This window comes from Argopecten irradians, chromosome 1 (genome assembly GCF_041381155.1).
Source record: "Argopecten irradians isolate NY chromosome 1, Ai_NY, whole genome shotgun sequence".
Lineage (NCBI taxonomy): Eukaryota > Metazoa > Mollusca > Bivalvia > Pectinida > Pectinidae > Argopecten > Argopecten irradians.
Genome location: NC_091134.1, coordinates 49,848,225 through 49,865,244, shown reverse-complemented (window position 1 = coordinate 49,865,244; position 17,020 = coordinate 49,848,225). Strand labels below are relative to the sequence as shown.

General features: G+C 35.7%; 2 protein-coding genes across 5 annotated transcripts in view; one reads left to right on the top strand and one right to left on the bottom strand.

Moving 5' to 3' along the window:
• LOC138331400 (uncharacterized) overlaps positions 1 to 16,065 on the bottom strand; it is a 90,309-nt gene extending 74,244 nt beyond the window's left edge. For 2 of the 4 annotated variants that reach the window (XR_011209691.1, XM_069278994.1), the window contains exons 1-9: positions 15,855 to 16,064; positions 14,427 to 14,590; positions 13,870 to 14,090; positions 13,528 to 13,657; positions 8,710 to 8,826; positions 4,760 to 4,819; positions 3,994 to 4,062; positions 3,365 to 3,627; positions 3,035 to 3,049 (exon numbers count right to left, since the gene is read on the bottom strand). Coding sequence is in view for 3 of the 4 variants with exons in the window: in XM_069278994.1 (XP_069135095.1) it covers positions 3,035 to 3,049; positions 3,365 to 3,627; positions 3,994 to 4,062; positions 4,760 to 4,819; positions 8,710 to 8,826; positions 13,528 to 13,657; positions 13,870 to 14,090; positions 14,427 to 14,590; positions 15,855 to 15,933 (1,118 nt within the window). In the remaining variant the exon portion in view is untranslated. Of the gene's footprint in view, positions 1 to 3,034; positions 3,050 to 3,364; positions 3,628 to 3,993; positions 4,063 to 4,759; positions 4,820 to 8,709; positions 8,827 to 13,527; positions 13,658 to 13,869; positions 14,091 to 14,426; positions 14,591 to 15,854 lie in introns of all 4 variants that reach the window. The other 2 variants (XM_069279014.1, XM_069279006.1) reach the window with 2 other exon arrangements.
• The window catches only part of LOC138330813 (uncharacterized), a 37,747-nt gene that overhangs the window by 18,656 nt on the left and 2,071 nt on the right, over positions 1 to 17,020 (top strand). The window contains exon 2 of the mRNA XM_069278353.1: positions 15,417 to 15,449. Within this exon, the coding sequence (XP_069134454.1) occupies positions 15,417 to 15,449 (33 nt within the window). The remainder of the gene's footprint in view (positions 1 to 15,416; positions 15,450 to 17,020) is intronic.

Genomic DNA, 17,020 nt, shown 5'->3' with positions numbered 1-17,020 from the left:
TTTATACAAGTTCTGTTCCCCTTCCCCCAAGGATGTTTGTGGCCAAATTTGGTTACAATTCATGTAGAACTCTATGACTAGTAGCGATTTAAAGGATTTACCTCTATTTCCCCTATTGGGCCCCGCCCCTCCTGCCCCCGGGGGACCAGAGCCAAAATTTATACAAGTTCTGTTCCCCTTCCCCCAAGGATGTTTGTGGCTAATTTTGGTTACAATCCATGCAGAACTCTAGGACAAGTAGCGATTTAAAGGATTTACCTCTATTACCCCTATTGGGCCCCGACCCTCCTGCCCCTGGGGGACCAGAGCCAAAATTTATACAAGTTCTGTTCCCCCTCCCCCAAGGATGTTTGTGGTCAAATTTGGTTACAATCCATGCAGAACTCTAGGACAAGTAGCGATTTATAGGATTTACCTCTATTTCCCCTATTGGGCCCCACCCCTCCTGCCCCCGGGGGACCAGAGTCAAAATTTACACAAGTTCTGTTCCCCTTCCCCCAAGGATGTTTGTGGCCGAATTTGGTTACAATTCATGTAGAACTCTATTACAAGTAGCGATATAAAGGATTTACCTCTATTTCCCCTATTGGGCCCCGCCCCTCCTGCCCCCGGGGGACCAGAGCCAAAATTTAAACAAGTTCTGTTCCCCTTCCCCAAAGGATGTTTGTGGCCAAATTTGGTTACATTCCATTCAGAGCTCTATGACGAGAAGCGATTTAAAGGATTTACCTTTATTACCCCTATTGGGCCCCGCCCCTCCTGCCCCCGGGGGGTCAGAGCCAAAATTTATACAAGTTCTGTTCCCCTTCCCCCAAGGATGTTTGTGGCCAAATTTGGTTACATTCCATTCAGAACTCTATGACTAGTAGCGATTTAAAGGATTTACCTCTATTTCCCCTATTGGGCCCCGCCCCTCCTGCCCCCAGGGGACCAGAGTCAAAATTTATACAAGTTCTGTTCCCCTTCCCCCAAGGATGTTTGTGGCCAAATTTGGTTACAATTCATGTAGAACTCTATGACTAGTAGCGATTTAAAGGATTTACCTCTATTACCCCTATTGGGCCCCGCCCCTCCTGCCCCCGGGGGGTCAGAGCCAAAATTTATATAAGTTCTGTTCCCCTTACCCCAAGGATGTTTGTGGCCAAATTTGGTTACATTCCATTCAGAACTCTATGACTAGTAGCGATTTAAAGGATTTACCTCTATTTCCCCTATTGGGCCCCGCCCCTCCTGCCCCCAGGGGACCAGAGTCAAAATTTATACAAGTTCTGTTCCCCTTCCCCCAAGGATGTTTGTGGCCAAATTTGGTTACAATTCATGTAGAACTCTATGACTAGTAGCGATTTAAAGGATTTACCTCTATTTCCCCTATTGGGCCCCGCCCCTCCTGCCCCCGGGGGACCAGAGCCAAAATTTATACAAGTTCTGTTCCCCTTCCCCCAAGGATGTTTGTGGCTAATTTTGGTTACAATCCATGCAGAACTCTAGGACAAGTAGCGATTTAAAGGATTTACCTCTATTTCCCCTATTGGGCCCCGACCCTCCTGCCCCTGGGGGACCAGAGCCAAAATTTATACAAGTTCTGTTTCCCCTCCCCCAAGGATGTTTGTGGTCAAATTTGGTTACAATCCATGCAGAACTCTAGGACAAGTAGCGATTTATAGGATTTACCTCTATTTCCCCTATTGGGCCCCGCCCCTCCTGCCCCTGGGGGACCAGAGCCAAAATTTATACAAGTTCTGTTTCCCCTCCCCCAAGGATGTTTGTGGTCAAATTTGGTTACAATCCATGCAGAACTCTAGGACAAGTAGCGATTTATAGGATTTACCTCTATTTCCCCTATTGGGCCCCGCCCCTCCTGCCCCGGGGGGGGGGGGGGGGGGGGGGGGGGACAGAGCCAAAATTTATACAAGTTCTGTTCCCCCTCCCCCAAGGATGTTTGTGGCCAAATTTGGTTACAATCCATGCAGAACTCTATGACTAGTAGCGATTTAAAGGAAATGTTGACGGACGGACGGACGGACGGACGGACGGACGGACGGACGGACGGACGGACGGACGATGGACGCCGCGCCATGACATAAGCTGACCGGCCCTTCGGGCCAGGTGAGCTAAAAACCACTGACCATATCTCAGTACCTAGGCAACTTTTTCATATGAATTTTGAATTTACATCTCAGAGGTGAAGTCTAAGCAATAGAATCTTATAAGGAGGCCTTAAGTACAGGGTAATCATGGCCACCTATCACACATGGAAGTTTCAGTCCATATGCAACAGCATCACAGCAAATTATTGACTAATGCTTGGTTATCTTAATTCCTAATCAAGCTCAAGGTTACAGCATATATTCCTGATAATGCTTGGTTATCTTTACATATTCTTGATAATGCTTGGTGATCTTTTATTTCTGATAATGCTTGGTTAACTTACATTTCTGATAATGCTTGGTTATCTTATATTTCTTATAATGCTTGGTTATCTTATATTTCTGATAATGCTTGGCTGTCTTATATTTCTGATAATGCTTGGCTGTCATATATTTCTGATAATGCTTGGCTGTCTTATATTTTTGATAATGCTTGGTTATCATACATATTTCTATAATGGTTGGTTATCTAACATTAAATTTCTGATAATGCTTGGATATCTTACATATTTCTATAATGCTTGGTTACCTTACATTTCTGAGAATCTCTGAGAATGCTTGGTTATCTTATATTTCTGATAATACTTGGTTAGCATAGGCCTGATAATGCTTGGTTATCTTACATTTCTGATAATGCTTGGTTATCTTACATTTCTAATAATGCTTGGTTATCTTACATATTTCTATAATGCTTGGTTATCTAACATTTCTGATAATGCCAGGTTATCTTATATTTCTAATAATGCTTGGTTAGTATACAGTTCTGATAATGCTTGGTTGGGGTACAATTATGATAATACTTGGTGAGTCTTCAGTCCTGATAATGCTAGGTTACATTCTTGATAATGCCTGGTTAGCATAGTCCTGAAAATGTCTTGTTGACTTACATTTTTGATGATCCTCTGTTATCATAAAGTCATAATAATTAATGGTGATTTTAAAGGTGAAATACCTGATACTGCTTGGTACGCTTTCGGTCCTGGTGATGCTTGGAGAACTTGAAATTTTAACATAGCTAACAGCTCTCACAATGCTTGCTGATAATGTTTGATAACATAATCAATCAATTGATCTTAATAATGAAGTTTACTTCAGAGGGGTATTAATCAATTAATGCTTGATTTAATTATTTTTATTGCAGGCCTAGTTATATGTACCTGGCCATCTAAAAAGGAAGTGGTGTTTATAAGGATATGGATGACTACTATACAGACTACCTTGGGGAGTCCATGTCATCTGTGCGAACTGTACTGACAAGTTCCTGCAAAGATGGACGTGCTTGCTTCGGGTCACCTCCCTCTCTTGACCGCCGTTTCTTGATGGATTTCGGCAGAGTGGACACAGCTACCTTGTTCATTTTCTTTTTGTTAGCCACATGACCGTAGGGCATGATATGGTGGGGTCGTTTCTTCAGGACCAGGATGACCTCCTTCGGCTTCTCCTTTAGGGAGTTTACCAGCTTCGTCAGCTGCCAGCCAACCTTGAACAAAATACATTATTCACACATGAGATGTGATATCTTAAACTAAGAATAGAAATAGGAAAAATATTTCTCTTTCTCTACCAGGAAGTGCAATATAAAAAGAGATGGACAGTTTTTTTTTTTACTTAGTTATTTATTCATGAAGCAGAACTATCTTCCTTGTTAAATAAATAGACAAAAGATAATGACTTGTGTTAAATGGACCGTGTAAAAAATAAACCTATGACAATAACTTTTCTAAATACACACGATACGTTGTTCTTAGGTGTAAACAAGTGTGAAATCATCATATTACAACAATATCCTTATGGCAGTTATCTCACCCTCAAACTCTCACAATAGTCTTAAAGCTGTGTTACCTACCACTGTCTTGTGGTTGACTTGAATCACCTCGTCTCCTTTCTCAATTTTACCACATAGGTCTGCTGGTGACTGAAAATACATACAAACAACATCAAAATCATCCCCAATACTCAACTAGGAAATTGGTTTCTTCATCTCTGACCACTGTATATGACATTTAAATAAAAGATAATTCAATTTTTTTTAGTTTGTAAATATAAACCTCACAGCTCCCCTTAGTTGATTAAATGGAAGATACATGGCGTCATCTTTGAATGTTTGTTAAAAATGAAAGCAAGTCTAGGTGAATATGACCTTTTTATTAAAATTTTACAGCAATTGGCTTAAGGTATTGTTAAGGTATACCCTAAGTTTTATCATATCATAATGACTTGATAGTTACAATCAAAAGAAGAATCGTTGAAAAAAATGCACTTAAAATGTATTTTCAATCATGAGGTCAAAGTCTGTGACAAGCTAGTAGACTAGCAGTGTATGAGGTCAAGGTCAAAGTGACCTAACCACAATGCACTGCACGTCAGCATCAAGTGATATACAAGTATACTACAGCCCAAGTTTTGTCAAGATAACTTCCATAAATGAAAGTCATAAACCTAACAATACCACACTGCACATCAGCTTAAGTAAACAGAAGGTTTTGTGCAGAAATATAACCCAAAAGTTATAACCTGGATAGTAAAAAAACAAGGGCCAGAACCAGATATAATATAATGTTCATGTTTATAATATGTGTGTAACATTTTACTACACTATATATACCACTTACCATTTCCTTGATGCCACCAATCACATGAATTCCATAGTAAGATGACTGGATGTGCATCCCCTGCAACAAGTAAACCTACAGCTTTACAAATGTCAATAAAGAAAAACATTATTAGTTTTAGATGTACAATGTATCTGTTATTTCGTCCTAGTAAAATTCAAACCTGTTGTAAAGGATACCTCAATATAAAGGACACAAGTTTATAAAAGACTGGGTTATTAGTACAGTGTGATTAAACCTCGTATAAAGGGCACAAGTTAATAAAGGACTGGGTTATCAGTACAGTGTGATTAACCCTCGTATAAAGGACACAAGTTTATAAAGGACTGGGTTATTAGTACAGTGTGATTAAACCTCGTATAAAGGGCACAAGTTTATAAAAGGACTGGGTTATTAGTACAGTGTGATTAACCTTCTTATAAAGGACACAAGTTTATAAAGGACTGGGTTATCAGTACAGTGTGATTAACCCTCTATATAAAGGGCACAAGTTTATAAAGGACTGGGTTATCAGTACAGTGTGATTAACCCTCGTATAAAGGACACAAGTTTATAAAGGACTGGGTTATTAGTACAGTGTGATTAAACCTCGTATAAAGGGCACAAGTTTATAAAGGATTGGGTTATCAGTACAGTGTGATTAACCTTCTTATAAAGGACACAAGTTTATAAAGGACTGGGTTATTAGTACAGTGTGATTAACCCTCATATAAAGGGCACAAGTTTATAAAGGACTGGGTTATTAGTACAGTGTGATTAACCCTCGTATAAAAGACACCAGTTTATAAAGGACTGGGTTATTAGTACAGTGTGATTAAACCTCGTATAAAGGGCACAAGTTTATAAAGGATTGGGTTATCAGTACAGTGTGATTAACCTTCTTATAAAGGACACAAGTTTATAAGGGACTGGGTTATTAGTACAGTGTGATTAACCCTCATATAAAAGACACCAGTTTATAAAGGACTGGGTTATTAGTACAGTGTGATTAACCCTCATATAAAAGACACCAGTTTATAAGGGACTGGGTAATTAGTACAGTGTGATTAAACCTCGTATAAAGGGCACAAGTTTATAAAGGATTGGGTTATCAGTACAGTGTGATTAACCCTCATATAAAGGGCACAAGTTTATAAAGGACTGGGTTATTAGTACAGTGTGATTAAACCTCGTATAAAGGGCACAAGTTTATAAAGGACTGGGTTATTAGTACAGTGTGATTAACCCTCATATAAAAGACACCAGTTTATAAGGGACTGGGTTATTAGTACAGTGTGATTAAACCTCGTATAAAAGACACCAGTTTATAAGGGACTGGGTTATTAGTACAGTGTGATTAAACCTCGTATAAAGGGCACACGTTTATAAAGGACTGGGTTATCAGTACAGTGTGATTAACCCTCATATAAAGGGCACAAGTTTATAAAGGACTGGGTTATTAGTACAGTGTGATTAACCCTCATATAAAGGGCACAAGTTTATAAGGGACTGGGTAATTAGTACAGTGTGATTAACCCTCATATAAAGGGCACAAGTTTATAAGGGACTGGGCTATTAGTACAGTGTGATTAAACCTCGTATAAAAGACACAGTTTATAAGGGACTGGGTTATTAGTACAGTGTGATTAACCCTCGTATAAAGGACACAAGTTTATAAAGGACTGGGTTATTAGTACAGTGTGATTAACCCTCGTATAAAGGGCACAAGTTTATAAGGGACTGGGTTATTAGTACAGTGTGATTAAACCTCGTATAAAGGGCACAAGTTTATAAGGGATTGGGTTATCAGTACAGTGTGATTAACCCTCATATAAAAGGGCACAAGTTTATAAAGGACTGGGTTATTAGTACAGTGTAATTAAACCTCATATAAAGGGCACAAGTTTATAAAGGACTGGGTTATCAGTACAGTGTGATTAAACCTCGTATAAAGGGCACAAGTTTATAAAGGACTGGGTTATTAGTACAGTGTAATTAAACCTCGTATAAAGGGCACAAGTTTATAAAGGATTGGGTTATCAGTACAGTGTGATTAACCCTCATATAAAGGGCACAAGTTTATAAAGGACTGGGTTATTAGTACAGTGTAATTAAACCTCATATAAAGGGCACAAGTTTATAAAGGATTGGGTTATCAGTACAGTGTGATTAACCCTCGTATAAAGGACACAAGTTTATAAAAGACTGGGTTATCAGTACAGTGTGATTAACCCTCGTATAAAGGGCACAAGTTTATAAAGGATTGGGTTATCAGTACAGTGTGATTAACCCTCATATAAAGGACACAAGTTTATAAAGGACTGGGTTATTAGTACAGTGTGATTAACCCTCGTATAAAGGACACAAGTTTATAAAGAACTGGGTTATTAGTACAGTGTGATTAACCCTCGTATAAAGGACACAAGTTTATAAAGAACTGGGTTATTAGTACAGTGTGATTAACCCTCGTATAAAGGACACAAGTTTATAAAGAACTGGGTTATTAGTACAGTGTGATTAACCCTCGTATAAAGGACACAAGTTTTAAAAACTGGGTTATAGTACAGTGTGATTAACCCTCGTATAAAGGACACAAGTTTATAAAGAACTGGGTTATTAGTACAGTGTGATTAACCCTCGTATAAAAGACACTAGTTTATAAAGAACTGGGTTATTAGTACAGTGTGATTAACCCTCGTATAAAGGACACAAGTTTATAAAAGACTGGGTTATCAGTACAGTGTGATTAACCCTCGTATAAAGGACACAAGTTTATAAAGAACTGGGTTATTAGTACAGTGTGATTAACCCTCGTATAAAGGACACAAGTTTATAAACAACTGGGTTATTAGTACAGTGTGATTAACCCTCGTATAAAGGACACAAGTTTATAAAGAACTGGGTTATTAGTACAGTGTGATTAACCCTCGTATAAAGGACACAAGTTTATAAAGAACTGGGTTATTAGTACAGTGTGATTAACCCTCGTATAAAGGACACAAGTTTATAAAAGACTGGGTTATCAGTACAGTGTGATTAACCCTCGTATAAAGGACACAAGTTTATAAAAGACTGGGTTATTAGTACAGTGTGATTAACCCTCGTATAAAGGGCACAAGTTTATAAAGGACTGGGTTATTAGTACAGTGTGATTAACCCTCGTATAAAAGACACTAGTTTATAAAGGACTGGGTTATTAGTACAGTGTGATTAACCCTCATATAAAAGACACCAGTTTATAAAGGACTGGGTTATTAGTACAGTGTGATTAACCCTCGTATAAAGGACACGAGTTTATAAAGGACTGGGTTATTAGTACAGTGTGATTAACCCTCGTATAAAGGACACAAGTTTATAAAGGACTGGGTTATTAGTACAGTGTAATTAAACCTCATATAAAAGACACCAGTTTATAAAGGACTGGGTTATTAGTACAGTGTGATTAACCCTCATATAAAGGGCACAAGTTTATAAAGGACTGGGTTATTAGTACAGTGTGATTAACCCTCGTATAAAGGGCACAAGTTTATAAAGGACTGGGTTATCAGTACAGTGTGATTAACCCTCGTATAAAGGACACAAGTTTATAAAGAACTGGGTTATTAGTACAGTGTGATTAACCCTCGTATAAAGGACACAAGTTTATAAAGAACTGGGTTATTAGTACAGTGTGATTAACCCTCGTATAAAGGACACAAGTTTATAAAAGACTTGGTTATCAGTACAGTATGATTAACCCTCATATAAATGACACAAGTTTATAAAGAACTGGGTTATCAGTACAGCATGATTATCCCTCGTAAAAAGGGCACCTGTCTTAAGAGATATTTAGCACTGTCTTTCTGGTTACTTTATAGACAGGTAAGATTCTAATTTTGTGTAATCTTACCATCAACTATTCTTAATGTACCGTAACAAATTAGTCAACTGTTACTGTTATATCAAGTGATGATATTTTGATGACAACTTACCAGTTCTTCTCCAGGTTTCTTCCTGATGGTGGCCTGTTCCAAAGAGGCAGGCTGTACGACCAAGGACTCTTTGTTCTTTATCACCAACTCATCACAAACCTCAGTCAGGATCATACACTGTAATATACATAGACCAGCGTTCAACAGAAGCAGAAAGTTAGCAGATTTGACCGCTTATTTCTATATATGTGCCCGGTACTTTCATTCATGCTTGTCATTACTATCTGGTGATAACTCGGTACCTGTAGTACTGATACTCAAATGTGTTTGACTGTGAAAGACCATGTTATGATGTATATTACCTACAGATCACACCCTATAGCATACAAATGTCGAAATAGCTCCGTCTCTCACCTACTTCTTGAACCTTAGTATTAGAACTGGCACATATCCAACAAAGTGGAAGTTGGCTAGAGTTACTCCCCTTCATAAAAGTGGTAGTACTGCAGATGTAAGCAATTATAGACTAATATCTGTTTTACCAATACCATCTTATTGTATCAACACAGTCAGGTTTCCGTCAGAATCACTCCTGTGAAACTGCACTGCTAAATATTGTCAATTCTTGGGCAAAGAATGTAGATGATGGTTTTAGCACAGGTGTTATACTAGTCGATTTTAAAAAGGCCTTTGACCTTGTAGATCATGATATTTTATTACAGAAGATGAGCATGTATAAAATTGAAAACAATTCAATTCTGTGGTTCAAATCCTACTTAGAGGATAGAAGCCAAATTGTCTCCCTTGGTGGTCATTTATCAAATACATGTAAAGTAACACACGGTGTACCTCAAGGGTCAATTTTAGGCCCCCTTATGTTTTTAATGCTTATTAATGACCTGCCGTTACATGTTTCGTCTGCTACAGACATGTATGCAGATGATTCTACTCTATCTGCTGTTGGTAACACACCAGATAGTAAACGTGAAGTTCTGCAATCAGACTTAGATAATGTTAGTGTCTGGTGTACAGAAAACAAAATGTTGTTGAATGTCAAAAAAACTAAATGCATGTACATTTGCTCTAAACAAAAGCAACATAGAAATTGTGTAAACCTTAATTTATCTTTGTGTGGTGAACCATTAGAAAAAGTAAGAAATGAGAAATTACTTGGTCACATAGATGATTGTCTTACATGGGTTAATCATGTCACAGCTATTTCATGTAAAGTAAGACAAAGATTAGGCTTACTACGACGTATTAGTCCATATTTACCCATGGAAGGGAAATTGAAATTTTTTAAATCATGTGTGTTTCCACATTTTTTATACTGTAGTACAGTATGGTCAGGATGCAACTTCAATCTGATGGGCAAGCTTCTCAAGGCCCAGAAGCAGGCAGCTAGGCTTATTTTAGGTCACCTTATGATACACCATCTCAAGATATGTTTTACTGCCTTAAATGGATGTCCTTAGACAAATATTTTAAATTCAGAAGACTTTGTATGTTACATAAATGTTTTAACCAGAATGTACTTGAATACTTATCAGAAAATGTGTCTCTTGTACAAGATACTCATAATAGAAATACAAGATTCCCATGTCAAAATAATTTTAAAGTGCCCAAACACAGAACTGTATTTTATTCAAAGCAATTTCTTGTAAACAGCATCACTGATTGGAATCATTTACCAAATGGCATGAAGAAAATTCAAAGCTATCAAACCTTTAAACGAAATCTTGTCCAGTACGGTATATCACTATCATAGACCAGTATTGTATTTTTGTTGTGATGTCTAATCATTTTTCTATCTGAGTTTCTTATTTGAATTCCTTATAATATTATGCTTACTTTTAGATTTTAGCTTATGCTATATTAGCATGTAACTATGTCAATTTTTATTATTTGCTATATTAGCATATATGTATACAAGGCATATGTCTTTTAATGACGTATTAACTATATGCATGAGATTTATGCATCCCCTGATAATTTTAAGTATATTTTCTGTGATATTTTTGTGATTGTTTATAAATTTGCTTAATTTGTCTGCTATTTTAACTAACAAATGATATTATGTTTTACTAACAGGAGGACCATGTGGTAGATAAGCCTTTGGCTTAACATGTAAATCCTTCCTCAATAAATAAAGTTCATTATTATCATTATTATTATTTTTATTTTGTTTTTTTTTTTTTTTTGAAGAGATTTTACATGGGTACAAAAAGCATTTACATATGATATTCAATATTCATTATTTAAATCGTAATATTCATTTATAAACTTTGAACTTCTCTAATACTGTAAACCAAGTCATTTACAAGGGTTGCTAGATATAATGCACTCTCAAGGTGTTCATTGAAAAAAACAAAATTTACTCTCTCTGTAGATATGTATATATGCATTATATATATTAATTAGTTATTATGTGTTTTCACATATATATAATACTCGACTGGATTATATCAAATCTGAAAAAAAATATATATTTGCCGTGTAGACAAAGTGGTTTACAGTACCAGGTATTCCCTATACAATATGATAGTAATTTTCTTGAGTTTTAATTGAACGATTAATGACAGAAATTTGCAAGTTGCACCCTTTTAGAAAAGCAAAAGAAGAAATTAAGTAAAAAAGAAGAATAGTAGAAAGAACTGAGAGAAGGAAGAAGTGGCAATGGACTGACAAGGCTCATTATTCTCAATGAGATTTATAAAATCATATGTAAAAAGATTAGATACCACACCAAGATCATGCAAAAAAGAAATTAAAGTATATTAAGAGAAAAAGTTTAAAAAGTGACACTATTCTAAAAAACTTTCCCATTTTCTCCACTCATTGACAAATTTCATAATATGTGTTTCACCCTTGGTGGTTGCAATGTATTTTTCAGTCCTGTACATATCCTTCAAAAGATTTTTAAATGCATTCATTGATAAACCAATTTGGAGACATCTAGCACTATAAATATATTGCTTTAGTACTAAAATGACAACATTATCTGTATAATTTTTACAATTAGAGAGTCCAAAAATGAAAGATTCCTTATTAAACGAAAATGGATCATTATTATTATTACAAGCTAACCGATACTTACATTATATATATCATTGGCCTCTTAGGTAAAATATGTGTTTTCGTTTAAATATCACATACAGTGTATATAATAATAATGACAATAAAATAAGCTAACCAAATTTTACAACATATATGTATGATTCATTTTTCACAAAAAATAATATGAGCAGTCACTTGAAACGTCATGATATAGTCTACACGTGGATATCAAAAGGTCTCCAATACTTTTAAATGTTATACGCATCAATTTACTAGTAAACGTTTCTGTCATAATTTGCGTGCCCTTGTGTTTTGGCTGAAGTGAACAAGATTGCATTTTACAGTCTCGGAATAGCAGTTGAGACCGCTTGTTTTACACATGTTCATAGAAATTTAACTGTCAAAAACAGATATATCTAGATTTAATATCCCATGAAAAATTACATAATATAAGACCACGGTCGAGAGCATCGTGGGTAGCGATAGGCCAAGGATGTCGCCTTGCAAGCGATGTATGGGATTTGCAAATTATTTAGTCTAGATGAAATAAATGATTATTCTAATTACTGGTGTATGTAAATAATGAATGTACTTGCAATATTTCCAACATTGGACATTTTTATTTTGCTATATAATTAATATCAATGCTGCTATCGTTTGTGCGATGAAATGAGATGAGGAGGTTTTGCCGAGTCATCTCAGTTTTCACTGTCGACACCAAAATAAAACTTGTATTATAAGATAGTGACCGTGTATTCTGTTTATCCTGCAACTTTTTTTATTATACATACAGAAGATGGTATTCAAAACGAAAGCAAATTGCCTGTTATTTACACGATTTCGCTCAAAGCGAAACGCTTCTTTGATGATCAAGAAAAGAATGCATTCACTAAAAAGAATGAGTGTGTAATCCTTTTTACTAACGTGGGAAATATGTAAGCGATGTCATTCCGGTGATTTGGCGGTGTTTGGCGGGACTGACTGCCATTTCATTCACTCCTACTAAAAGTGATGTCACTGGGATGTTCGGGATCAAGTCATCAAATTTAGAAATTTAATCAAACGAAAGAAATTAAATATTTATTTACTGACATCGGAATATTTTCCTCTTGCAACTATTACAGGAAATTCTTATTGTCCGGTATCGAGTTCTGTGCCCGACTAATGTCGATATTAACGCTGAAAATGCATTGTTTCTTGATATTTTTCCGCTTCTTTTGTTGACTTTAAATTCGTAAAATGAACTTAACCCGCGAAGGGTGTCAGAACGCTTGTTTTCAACGGGAATAAACACCGTAGTGATAAAGACCTTCCAAGTATGGCAACAGTGACTATTTGCATCAGGGAAATAGGGACACGAAAAGTCGATTTTCTCCAAAAGTAAGTAACTTACACTACATTAATTTTGCTGGAACACTTACAAAATCGTTCTGATCTCAGAACAATTGGAATTATGAAGATACCTCTTACAGTATTTTTATCATTATTATTATATATAATGTAAGTTAATAAACCATACAGTGTGAATTGTGAAACATCAATTTGACAATAAGGGATAAATACATGTCATGGCTACCTTACATAAAGGAAATATAGTTGATTTAACATTTAACTGCTACCTTATTCAGACATGTTTTAAATGAACAATCTGTAATATGAAGTGTGTAAACTGATGTGGTCATGGAGTGTGTCATGAATCTTTTGAATCCTGAGCTTCCCCGAGGAAACAAGATTAGACATGGCAGTGTATGAGTGAACTCACTGATTTTGAGATTCCCAGAGGAAACAAGATTAGACATGGCAGTGTATGATTGAACTCACTGATTTTGAGATGTTTTCCTCTATATCAGCTTGTCTGCTATCCTTTTGGTAAGATGATACTAGTTCAATTCCAAGTTTAACAATGGTGTTCCTCAAAAGACACAGGCCATACATGGACTCAAATGGAGATCTGGAAAAATAGAAACGGACATACCCATAATTTGATCATAGGAAATCATGAAAATAAATTGCTGCAAATTCTTTTTTAAATTTAAAGGGAATATAGCTATAGAAACCAAAGATCTTGTGAAATTGAAAAAAAAATATTAAAACTTGTAAGGCATGAAAACATAAAAATAAGTTATCGTGAATTGGTTAATTACAGTTATTAGTGTATATTACCTGTCTAGCCATGACACAACATTCTTTAATGTCATACTGAGGTCAGCAAGTGCAGATAGAATCTTTATTGACAGTCTTCTGGATGGCGGGCCCTGGGAAACGTTAGCTCGATTTTTATCATTCTCTAACGACTTGGCTTGTATTTCATTATGTAGACTCCGAGCTTTACATCCCAGCTGTAAAGCCAGGTGCTGGAGGGTCTCTGTTTCATATCCATACCGCTGTAATCAATATGTAATCATTAATTAGAATTCATAATTATGAATTTCAAAATCATACAAATTAACACCTATCTTGTAATTTGAACAAACTTGATCCAGTTAGTAAAATCATTTACAAAACCTGTGTATAACGACTTGGTTACCATAATGTTCAATAAATAAAGTCTTCTTGTACGACTCACTGGATTCACAACGTTTTGTGAAGTTTCAATGAAATTTGTCCAGTAGTTTAGGAGGAGTTGTGCCACCAAGATATTCCAGCACACCTCAGCTCCTTCCCCCTTTCCAATACACACCAACTTCAAAATAAGATAGATACATGTATTGTAAACTCACTAAAGACTTCAGTAGATCTACAGCTTCCAGGATAAGTTCCTGGTGTCCAACCTTCATAATACTGATTTTCTCAAGGTCAAATGGTGTTAGCAGCATCAGCTTTTTGCCATCTATATTATTGTTGAGGAAGAAATGAACATAGGGTAGAATTGCATCATCCAAACCTGCAAAAGATAAATATAAAATTGTGTCAGTATTCAAACATACTGCTTCATAATAAAACAAAATTATTGTTTAAAGATGTCTGAAGACTTATCTGTAATCAGTTTGTTATGGCCAGCAGAAACATTTCAAAGATATTAACCTCACATCTAACGTATGTAGCAAACTTTTGTCTTATACTGAACCTTTCATTTTTAAGTTTCTGGTTTTTTCCCCCATTATTTTCAACTGTCATAGTACCTATATATTTAACATATTAATCTAATATAATTATAAGTTGTCAAGGACTTGATTATGAAGTGAGTATTGATATTTCAGCATTTTTTTTTTACTTTTTCTTCTTGGAGTTGTTAGTGATGGAACGTTTTTTGGCCTTGAATTTAGTTTGTCTTTTTTTATCCCATAACCTGCCAGAACAGAACAGTGATCGATCAAAGCAATATAAACCGATAACACACTTGCCAACCCTTCCTATTTTGGAGGGAAACTCCCAATTTTGAACCCCCATTTGAGGCCATTATAGTACATTCAAAGTCTTTATAATATTCAAAATGTCAAAAATCTTACTATACCATCAGAAATAGGTCAAAATTATCGAAAAATCAACCTTCAATTTTTTTTTATAGGGGCTACTAAGTAGACTTTCTTGAGGTTAAAAGTTTAAACTCATGAAATTATATCCCCAAGGTAATTTCAAAAATTTGGCAAGTATGTGATAAAATTATCTTGACGACAGACGATAGGTAACAAGCTTAAGGTGACGCTAGTTGCAGTTTTACAATAATTTATTGAAGAAATATCCTTGTAAATTATATTAAAGTAATTCAGGCACCAGCAAAGAGATTGGTGACAGAGATCAAGGTAAGGTAGCATGGGTCGATCACTGTCCCTTGATGGGGACTCTGCAGAGGACTGGGACATGGTCGGCACAAATACTATTTACAAGATATGCCTGCTGTGGAGAAAGGAGGAAAACCAGTTGACACTGACAGTAAACCAACATGCAACATGCATACTGTACATGTAATCATATGTCCATGGCTTCTTTCAATCAAACTTCAATGTTATACTTATGTGTGTTTTGATGTTGTGATGATTACTCCACAGGGCCATGTATAGTTTCTATATGAAAATATAGCTAGAAATTTTATATGTAATTCTGGCTCTTTTTTCATATAGAAACTATACATGGTCCTGTGATTACTCATGCAAAATTTGTCCAAAAAATAAGGGACGAATCAACCTTGGGTGTCAGCCGATACGTACCTCTTAACCATTCGGCGACGTGGTTAGCGGTCCAGTTCTCGAAGTGGACCGAGTTCGCAAGGGCTGTTGACATCATCATGATGATGGGTTGGTCTTAAAAGTCGTCAAAAGACTACTAGACTAATGCTGCTATCATTCCTTATAATTCCTTATATGAGCCAGTCATTTGTTTTGCTTATTCCGATGACTTCCGAGTAGGGGAGGTAACTCTCAAGAAATTATGCACGTTTTGTTCTTCACAAGGCCAAGCAACAAAAATATTGGTTGATTGAATCATGCGAGTTTATATTTATTTTTGCGAAGAAATGACATTTCCTTATGATAAAGGCATATTCAACAAAACCCCATAAAACAGAAACAACAACAAAATGTCCGTATCTTATTTCATTTTTTATATATATTTTAGAAGTTGGGTAACTTCTAAAGATTTTTTATAACAATATGGTTTTAGCATTATTTTTTGTCGAAACGCTAAATAAATTAATTGAAAAGTGATTATGACGTACATTTTATGTTTTTTTTTTCTGAAACTTTCAGAGATTGGTACTTAATAAATATTGTGGAGCATTCTATATTTCAAATGAGGTTATACCACTGAAATGCGGTCATTGCATATGTATAGATAAAGATTATCTCCAAAATAATTAATTTACAATTAAAGTGTTATCAATAAATAACCACTGAAATAAGAATATCACTAGAATAAAAGTTCTATGGTTTCCACCAAAATAAATACAAGCTTTAATCACGAAGACAAACAAACAAATAAACATACACGATGCCAAATTTCAGATCTATCTTCTTTCCGGTCTGTTGACTTTATTTAGTAGTCGGCATTAATACATATGAACTATAAGCGGATTAAGACACCAGGTGAAAACAACATAACATTAAGTTTATATTGAGGTAGACTTAAAGCTGACCTATAAATGGTAGTATGTGATCAAATGAACTCGATGTGAGGGGAGATATAAGGAACAATACACGATCTTGTCGGAATTAGGATATTTCATAGACGCTTGTTCAAAGATGGTGTCGAATAAGGTAACTGAAAGTGTAATACATTGAAGTGGTGAGTTATAAACTGTTTATAGTATGATCGGTTATCGGTGTAATTTCTAGTATAACAGGTTTGTCCGTTAACGTTGTCAGTATAACACAACTAT